We start from the raw sequence: 9145 nt of genomic DNA, 5'->3' as shown, positions 1-9145 counted from the left end.
ATCTTCTTTTTGTTCAGCCTGAGTCAGTTGTCCAGTTACTTTTGGCCCCTTGAAAAAAAAGGTGGCTACTTATTAAGGAGTTGCAGTTTCTAAACGATCCATCCAATGTGGATGTGAACACCATCAAATTACAGCTGAGAGTCTGAACTTTAAGCCCATACTGAGTGTACAACTGTATCCTCAACATGTTCTGGTAAACAGCCAAACATATAAAAACCTAATTGTGTGTTTTTCCTTATTATCTTTAAAATAAAATAAAACAGCCCAATATTCATCAGGCTCAAATATATGAAATCAATTTGCTATATAATTCAAAACTGGATCTCCCAGCATTCCTTCACTTCATGCCCATATTTAAACAACTTTATACAATGGAGAAAATGACTGAGGGATTACAAGTGAAATGAAATAAACATTATTTCACTCCTTCTCTCCATTTCTTTATGCTGGCGGTCAAGGCTTTAAACCTTTTTTCCTTCCTATTCAAAGCATCACTTTTCAATGACTGTATTTCTACTATAAAAATCACGCTGCGTGCTGCTTTAACCTGGTACAAAATACTCCCATGCAGGTTAGTACCCTTTGCTTTTGCAGGGATTCCCGGGAACTCAGGGCTCCCAGTCAAACGTCACGTATGTGCAGTAACACACACTAACACAGGTGGAACTGACGTGACGTTATCGCCACCTGAGCCTCGGCATTTGCAGGAAACACCGCGGCGAGGAAATTGAGGAAGGCTAATTACCTGAGTTTGGCAGTCAGCTCTGGCTTTTGTTAGCGAGATTCCTCAAATGAAGTGAGATAAAACGAAAGCGGGGATTAAAATTCTCTACACGCAGCCTAATTCCCGGAAACATGTCAAGTCCCTGCTACGCAACCGAACAGTGAAGCGCTTTGGAGTTGGCACCATTTTTTTCATACAAATAAGTGGGAACCAAAGAACATCCATGAATGCTGAACAGGATAAATGAGGAACGGCTGAAAGGGTGTGTGATGTGGAATTTTGGTGTCAAGGCTTTGCATAAATTTGCAGAACACATCATGTATCTGAAAAAAGGTTTAATACTGAATTGTGTTTGGTGTTGCTGAAGAGATCAGGGGTTCAACTTCAGCAAGATCCTGATGAGAAGAAGCATAATGAGCTGGGAACCAAGTGGAAAAATGAACCGAATCAGTCTCAAAAAATAAAAAACAATCACATTATGTCTGTACACTGAAAAACATTACAGCCCCATTAAGTAACATGAATATTTTCCTTCTCTTTAACTCCAACATTCATCACAAGTTTTTGATATTAAACTCAATTTAATAAGTTTTCTAAACTTAAATTTAAATGAATCCATTATCTTGATTGCTTGTGACTTTCGTCTGTGGTCAGTGTTCATTTAACTCTAATGTCTTTAAGGCTATTAGTATAAAATATTGATACCTTTAAAATAAGGCTCAACAAAAGAGGATTAAACCACTGTATTACGACGTCAGCTAAAATATTGGCACCACACATGGATTTTAGTTCCAAAGCTGCTGTTTTTGGTTGATGAAATTTGAATGTCCTCCTCTATAAACGGCCTAAATAAAATAAAGGACAAATTTCTGGCGGGATGTGAGATGAATCTGTCTGAAGTTTACCTAAACTTTAAAACTTGCAATTAGTTGTTAAGATGTGAAATCTAAGTAGAAACACACACGTTAGTAACTTAAAATAGTAGCTGATATGAAATTAGTTAAATTGATCTGAACTTGGAAATGTGAGTAGAAATAGTAAAGGGAACTAGGAATTCATTTGACAAGATCAAATGAGATTTCTTCAGTGGATAATGTAACCTAATAACTAGTAAGGTAAAAATATGAACTCACAGTATCGAGTTGAAACAAAAAATGATCATTAATAACTCAACTTTCTGACTTGAAACATAGAGTTTGTCACATTTTTCAGCAGATGGACGTTTGTTTCTAAGTTTTACTGACTTGAAATGTTTCACAGTGAAAGAGTTTGAATTCTTTCACCATGTTTTATTCCATGTAGTGTAAAAATTCATAAATATGTTTAATATATATATTTTCAAGACACATTCATTTATATTTCTTTCATTTTTTGTGATTCAGCAGCGATATTCAACACGGTGTTGAATAACAGAAAAATATAAATATGGATGTGACCTCGGTTATTGTCCACTCAAGCTCGATGACTATAAAAACTGAATGATGCTCAATAAAACTTCACATAAACTCCCATTCACCACCTAAAAGGGTCACGAGTTACATATTCATTTTAAAAATCTGTAAGGATCAAAGCTGTGTGGTTATAAAATGTGTGAAGACCTGGTATCACCTCTGTGCTTACCATGAGAATCCATCAGCTGGGACTCTAATCTTATACTTTATCATGTGAAGAAAGTGCCTCTTAATTGATTAAACTGCTTGTTTGTAATGAATTCTGTATAAGAAAAGCTCATTTTTGCACCTTTATATAAGACAGGAAACCAGAATTTTGTTGCTTTTTTTCAACTGTTCATTTTTTGCACAGTTTTGCATTTTTTCCGATTAAAAGCTGAGATTTGCATTTGCTGCTCTCTCTTTCTGTTGCAGCTGCAAGCCTCAACAAATAGCACCAGTGGTACGTGCGCAAACCCACGGCCTCAATAAACTCGTGTACTGGGCTTCGGATGCTGGAGTCTCCATTTGAAACGACTCTGGATCAGAAGAGGTTCCTCGGGTTCCCTCTCGCCCCTGTTCCTCCCAGAATCTGTGCGCACCTCTGCTATGTTTAACGTCCACAGGAAAATCATGTTGTGACTGTGTTCTGTTGTGATTATTGTCGTCAACTAATAAGCACCACCTACTCACTGGAATTCCCCGCAGCAGCATTGAAGAAACCGCACTGGAATACACTGTGAATTGCACATGGCAGCACCTGGATGCATCGCGCAAACCAGGAGACGTGAAGCTACAATGTGAATTCCAATCAAATTCCCGGTGGCTCATATTCTGCACTACCGTTTTAAGTGCGATCCGAGTCCCCCCTTCCCGTTGCAGAGATAGAGGAGTTGGAGGGGGGCGGTGCTGTAGGACGGAGCAGCCAGCCACCGTCAAGACTGAATAATAGATCCCTCTCTATCGGTCAGGGGGACGTTAGTGGGACGTTTCTCTCTCCAGCCCTCCATGTGATTCAGTCGCTCCCTCCCAACGGCAGCTGCTTCACCAAACCACCACCACCCCCCTCCACTCCTCCTCTTCTTTCCCTTTCTCTCTACGTGTGTGAGAGTGTGAGCGCGCGTGTGTGTGTGCGTGTGTGTGTGTGTGTGCAGGAAGACGAAGCGGCGCGCAAGAGGAAGCACCAAGGACGTCCTTTATTTTATATATATATATATATATATATTTTTTACCAACCCCCTGGAGCCGGAGATGCAAGGGACGAGCAGTTAGATTAACCCGAGCTGCTGTTACCTGCTGCAGGATAACTTCGTTCCTGAGGGTGAAGCTCAGCTCCTCTGATCCCTGTGTTGGTGTGTGAGTGTGTGAGGAGGATTCCAGGCGGTCGCAGGACGGAGGTAAATCGATGCTCGACGCGGCCGCTTTGGCACATTTCTCCGGCTCGTGGAGCTATCCGCCGCCGGTGGTGCTGAAATCAGCCTCCGATCGTACGAGGAAGTGCATCTGTGTCTCTGCTTTTCGCACCGTCTCTGCCTCGTCGCGTATGCACAACACGGTCGACGCTGAACATATTTTGCTGCACATGTAACGCGTATGCAGCCGTAGCCGCACGCGCACGCACCACTTTGCGCCTAATTAAAGCGCCGTGCGAGCACCGTTTATTTTTATTTCATTTATTTATTTATTTTAATTATTCTTTTCTGACGCCGGAGTGGGATGGCTGAGTCCAATGCCCCTCCAATGGAGGATGGAAAGTTTTACCACATGATCAGGAAAAACACACAGGAGTGGTTTAGTCCACATGCATGACAACAGAGCGTCCTGCCAAGCCGAGGACTTGCACCGCGCACTTTCTCAAAACTCGATTGAGTGCAGTCAAAGCTCGGATACACAGAGGTTGTCACGGACTGTCGTGACGCGCTCTCCAGTCACTCCCTGACAACAACAACAACATAAAAAAAACAGCTGTCCGGAAACATTTTTTTAAAAAGCGCCACATTTGCAAGTGGATATTGAACGATAGCTGGTGATTTTTGGTTAGTAGTTTTGGAGATCTGTTGACGGTTTTCTTAGTTTCTCTTTGCGTTCAGGTTGAACCATTGACCTTGGCGTCCTTCAATCGGCGCATAGAAGAAACACATAAATAGTGCGCATATGTGACTGTATATGTCATCTACGCAAAAACATTTCAGAACTAATTCTTTAATATTTCTATTTTTGCGCATTTGTCTTCCAGATTTGGCAACGAAGGACTTCTACTTTTGCGCAACTATTGAATGTAACATCGCTCGGATAAGGAAGGCAGGGAATTAAAAGCCATCATCATGAATTTCGTTATGAAGCAAGCGTTGGGGGGTAAGTCACCTTTTGTCTCACTGCTGATTCTGCTTCTCTGGAGGTTTTGGGTTTTTTTTTGTTTTTTACTCCGAAGTTCTCACCTTCTTGGTCCGTTTTGCAATTTTGCTTCTGTACTAGTTCACACATACTTCACTTACAGGTGAAGACATTCGTTCAATATCTCGTTTTCTCTTTATGCGATTTGATGCTGTTTTTTCCTTTGCTTTTTCTGTATCTGCTGTTGGCTACATGCACACATGTTGGCCCCTGGGGGCTCGCTGAGCACGTTAACAGGCTAGTGATTTGTAACGCTGACTAAAGCGTAGTAGTCAAAAGGGCATTTCATATCCGGGCGGAGAGGTGTCAAACCAGGTCTTTTCTTTCCGTGGCTCAGACTTCCCATTAATCAGGTTGCGTGGCGTGTCCTCACCGGACGCTGCATGCGGCGACTCTTATCTCGACATGCTGAGTACACATTTTCCACCTGACGGAGGGGGAAAAGATAATAAGGCGGAATCTAATCTTCAGTAATTTCATTCCAACATGCAGCAGTTTTCTAATTGCTTGCGCCCCCAACGACTCCCCGGACATGAAATTATCACAACAGAGTAATGCATTTTGAAAGAACTTGTCATCGTGTGTGAATATGCAGATGGTTCAGAGGAAGGTTGAAGGGCATGAGTGGTTTTCACCGCGGAGTGAAGCTGCTCGCTGATTTTGCTTGTATAGGGGACAGTTAGAGCGAATATTTGTATCTTCAAGAGCTAAACGGTCTCTGCGCTAAGACATGAAAAGTACAAAAAATATCGTTGCCATAAAGAGATATGTATACATTTTGAAGGCTTTGAAAATCTGGTTTCAAGCCCTTTGCCTCCATAGATACACAAAATAAGTTTAAAAGAAAGGACTTTTATATGCATTTGATACCACAAGATGAAATTCTCTGCATTTGACCACCCATCCTTTCAAGCAGTGGTGTGTGCACTGTGCTGCCCCTTGTGGGAGGTGGGAACGCAAAGCTGTTTTTCTAGCGCACTACGCCACAGCTTCCTTAAAACTCAAACACGCCTGAACCCTGGACCCTCAGATTAAAAGTCTGATGCTCTATCATCTGAGCTACCCAGGCTCTGTAAGAAGAATTTTTGACCTTGAGTTGCACCCATGCAGAAATGTGTCACATGAAAGTTGACAAAATAAATTCCACACTTTCCCTTTTCTAAAAATGGCCTCACTGAAATCTATAAAAAAAAAGGTAGTTGCTCTTCTTCATTGGTTGATGTAACTTGTAACCTGATGTCATGCATAATAAATCAGCTCTCATGGGAGAAGGAAGATCCCCCTAAACCTGAAGGTCTCCTCCTTCACTTCACGTCAAATCTGAGCTGGGAACATTTTGAAATTTCAGATCAGCTGCAGTTTTCGTTTAATATATGTGGAGAAGACTTTGCGTTGTGGTCATCTTTTCCCCCGTTGACTTCCATTACGTGACATAACATGAGCGTGTGCGTAGATTCATGCAGATATCACCGTGTCCCTGGAGGGGATGGACGGTGGAAAGTGTGACACAGAACAGGATCCACTTCACTGGACGGACGCTGACTCTGAAGCTCCACCTACCTCTGAAACAGACCTCCCTGTGGAACGCTGTTAAAATTACAGTCTGTTGAGCTGGGCTGGTGCACTGTTGTTCATGGGGTATAGGTCTGTCTTTTCTTCTTCTGTTTTTTGTTTCCCCCCAGTGAGGTATTTCTGATTGAATACAGTTATAAAAATACATTAAAAATGTATTTAGATCGCAAAACCACTGATTAATAATTTACAGAAAAGCAGTATGGTCTAGCATTTATTGAGCTACAGACAGTAGAATATAATAAAAAATGGGATTGATTTCTTTTTAAAAGATCAAAATCATTCATCCTTCACATTACTTAAATTTTTTCTGGTGCTGTTGGTACGGGAAGCCATTGACCTCCATTGAGTCATGAAAAATCAATTAGTTGATGTTTGTAAGCCATCATGTCTGAAATGTGAAACTTGCTTCCCTGTTAATAGATGATGTATCGCAGCAGCTCACAATCTAACTGCATCGAAACTCATTCATTCATTTTCTGTAATTGCTTGTCCCCTGAAGGGTCATGGGGGGGGGGGCTGGAGCCTCCATGAGAGGCTGGACAGGTCTATAGGTCGATCTCAGGGCTAACACACACACACACACTCAGAGAGACGCACAACCATTCACACTCACACCTACGACCAGTTTATAATCACAGATAAACCTAACGAGCATGTCTTTGGACGGTGGGAGGAGCTGCATCCAAACTAAACCACGACAAACACAATCGTTATATCATGCACAAGATACTCAGTGATAATTAATGGAGGAATTAAAATGATAAAAATCTAAATAATGGCGTCTGGTCCACGCTGCATGTTCGTGCCAGGTCCTGCGTCGTGTCTTTGGGGAGGTTGTGGCGAACGCTGCCAGGCGGTGATACGACATGAAGCTCCCAGTCAATAAAGACGAGATAAATTGGCCGCACTCTGCGCGAAGGAGATTTCACACGTGAGGAAACCCCCGGCAGGTTGTGCCAAGCTCTTCAACCTTACGAGCGTTCCTTTCCATCTCGGGGAACAAGTTTTCTTAAGGAGTAATGAGTTTTCAGTGTGCAGTGGATTAACTGAGGGCTATTATCTCACTTCCCTTTCACTCTGCACGCTCCGAGGAGAAACTAACACTCCATCTGCTCCCATCTCGGGTCCTGATTTGTATTCTGTCTGTTTAGTACAGTGAAGAGCAAGGTCACCTCGCTGGGCGCCGAGGAGGCGTTCATCTGTCACCTGTGAGCATTTCATCTTTTTAAAAATGCAAGTCATAGATCAGAGAGTTTTTTTTTTGTCCAGTAACAGCAGGAGGCTTAAGAACAGAGCTGGTTATTTTGTAATGTGTCTATGTGCAGCCAGTCAAACAAACGCCGCTGCCAACTGGTGGAAAAAACTGGGCCTCTGGTGAGAAAACCGATATTACAAAAGAGGAGAAGCCAACACAGATCACGTTATGTGTTATAATCCATCAGCTTTCTTGCACAATTTTAGGGAGGAACAACTTATATCTTCAAGATCATTACTGACACGTTAGTGGTGGTATCTTCCTGCCTTCCTACGAGTTGTAAGACAAGCACAAAAAGCCTTAAAGCCATAAAGAAATATGTGTATGAATTTGATAACATGAGTTGAAATTCTCTGCATTTGACCATCCGTTCCTTCACTGTGCTGCCTCTCGTGGGAGCAGTTTGGGGCTTTAGGTGCTTGTTGCAGGTACTGACAAGGCAAAGCCGAGCCTCTGCTCCCCATACGATACCACCTTAAATGGTGATGCTCCCCCGACTGAGCTATCCAGGCTCTGCAATGTCCATCTTGACTGACCTCGACCCGCAACTATACTGAACTCTAAAAAGTGTAATTTTAATACCTAAACATGACTGTGCAAAGACAGAACTGAATTCAACAATGAAGTCCCAACGTCCTCAAATGAGTACTTGCTAATTAGCGACGTTGTAGCTTGTTGCTATTGGTAGAATTTGTGAGTTATATCAAACTAGAACCGTTAATAAGCATAAATAAATAACCTTTGCCACCACAAGATGGCAGACTAAATTGTCCACTAATGAAGCAGAATAAGCTGCAATAACATCTAAAACGTCATGTTCCCATATGAGGACGCAGAGTCTCGGGTGGTTTTATTATTTAAGCACCAAACAAACTTAACTGGAGCTTTCTTTTGCTCATCAGTGGAAAAAGTCAGGACAAATGAAGGACTTATTAAGAGAAACCATTGTGGGGAGAGGGGGGATTTATTGCACATGCCATCGTCAGAAGTGCTCGTAAATAGAAGCCGTCTCGTTCTCAACACTTCCTTTCAGTAAAGCTAAAACACGGCCCTCATCCTCCTTCCTCCTTCCTTCCTCCTCCTCCTCTTCTTCTTCTAGCATCTTTGCCCTCGGCCCCCGGAGGAAGAGGAGGAGGAGGAGGAGGAGGAGAATGAGGTGTAGGAGGAGATGAAAAGTGACAAATTGATCTTTAAAACTGAGTGTTATATCATCAGCGGCTGACGGCCGGGGTTGTAAAGTCACGCTGTACCCTGGGCCGGCGGGCGGCCGCTGTAATCTCTGTTTAATGGGAGATATTTTCCATCGTCTGCAGCCTCCGACTTTTTCTCCTCCCACCTCCACTTCTTTTCATTTCTCTTCTTTCCTCTTGCTCATTTTCATCTGTTCAGCCTCTGCGTCGCATTTCTTCTTACTTTTATTTCACCTACTGTTGCAACCTCTCACACTTCCTCCACCCCTCCACTCCATCTCTCTCCCTCCCTCCCTCCCACCCTCCGGCACAGACCCTTAACCCTCCCTCATTTCACTCCATCATTCCCTCCATCACGTCTTTTCTCCTCCCTTCTTCCATTTAACTTCCCCCTTCCTTTTCTTTCCCGCTCCCTTCCATCAACAATTACAGTAAATCTAAAGGGCAAAGCAAGTAAATCCCAAACATGCAGCCACGTTGTGTGCGAGTGTGTGTGTATGTAGTGTGTATGTGTGTGTGTGTGTGTGTGTGTGTGTGTGTGTGTGTGTGTGTGTGGTGGGGGCAACATCGGCAACGT

General features: G+C 42.9%; 1 protein-coding gene across 2 annotated transcripts in view; it reads left to right on the top strand.

The window, feature by feature from the left end:
- The first annotated feature begins 3164 nt into the window (after positions 1-3164).
- LOC125007866 (complexin-2-like) overlaps positions 3165-9145 on the top strand; it is a 55126-nt gene continuing 49145 nt past the window's right edge. The window contains exons 1-2 of one of the 2 annotated variants that reach the window (XM_047584746.1): positions 3165-3551; positions 4391-4509. In XM_047584746.1, the coding sequence (XP_047440702.1) occupies positions 4479-4509 (31 nt within the window). In that variant the 5' untranslated portion in view covers positions 3165-3551; positions 4391-4478. Of the gene's footprint in view, positions 3552-3927; positions 4191-4390; positions 4510-9145 lie in introns of those variants that run through there. The other variant, XM_047584745.1, reaches the window with a different exon arrangement.

Source organism: Mugil cephalus, chromosome 5 (assembly GCF_022458985.1).
Source record: "Mugil cephalus isolate CIBA_MC_2020 chromosome 5, CIBA_Mcephalus_1.1, whole genome shotgun sequence".
In the NCBI taxonomy this organism is placed as follows: Eukaryota; Metazoa; Chordata; class Actinopteri; order Mugiliformes; family Mugilidae; genus Mugil; species Mugil cephalus.
Note: the sequence above shows the minus strand (reverse complement) of the source record. Positions and strands in the feature narration are given on the sequence as shown.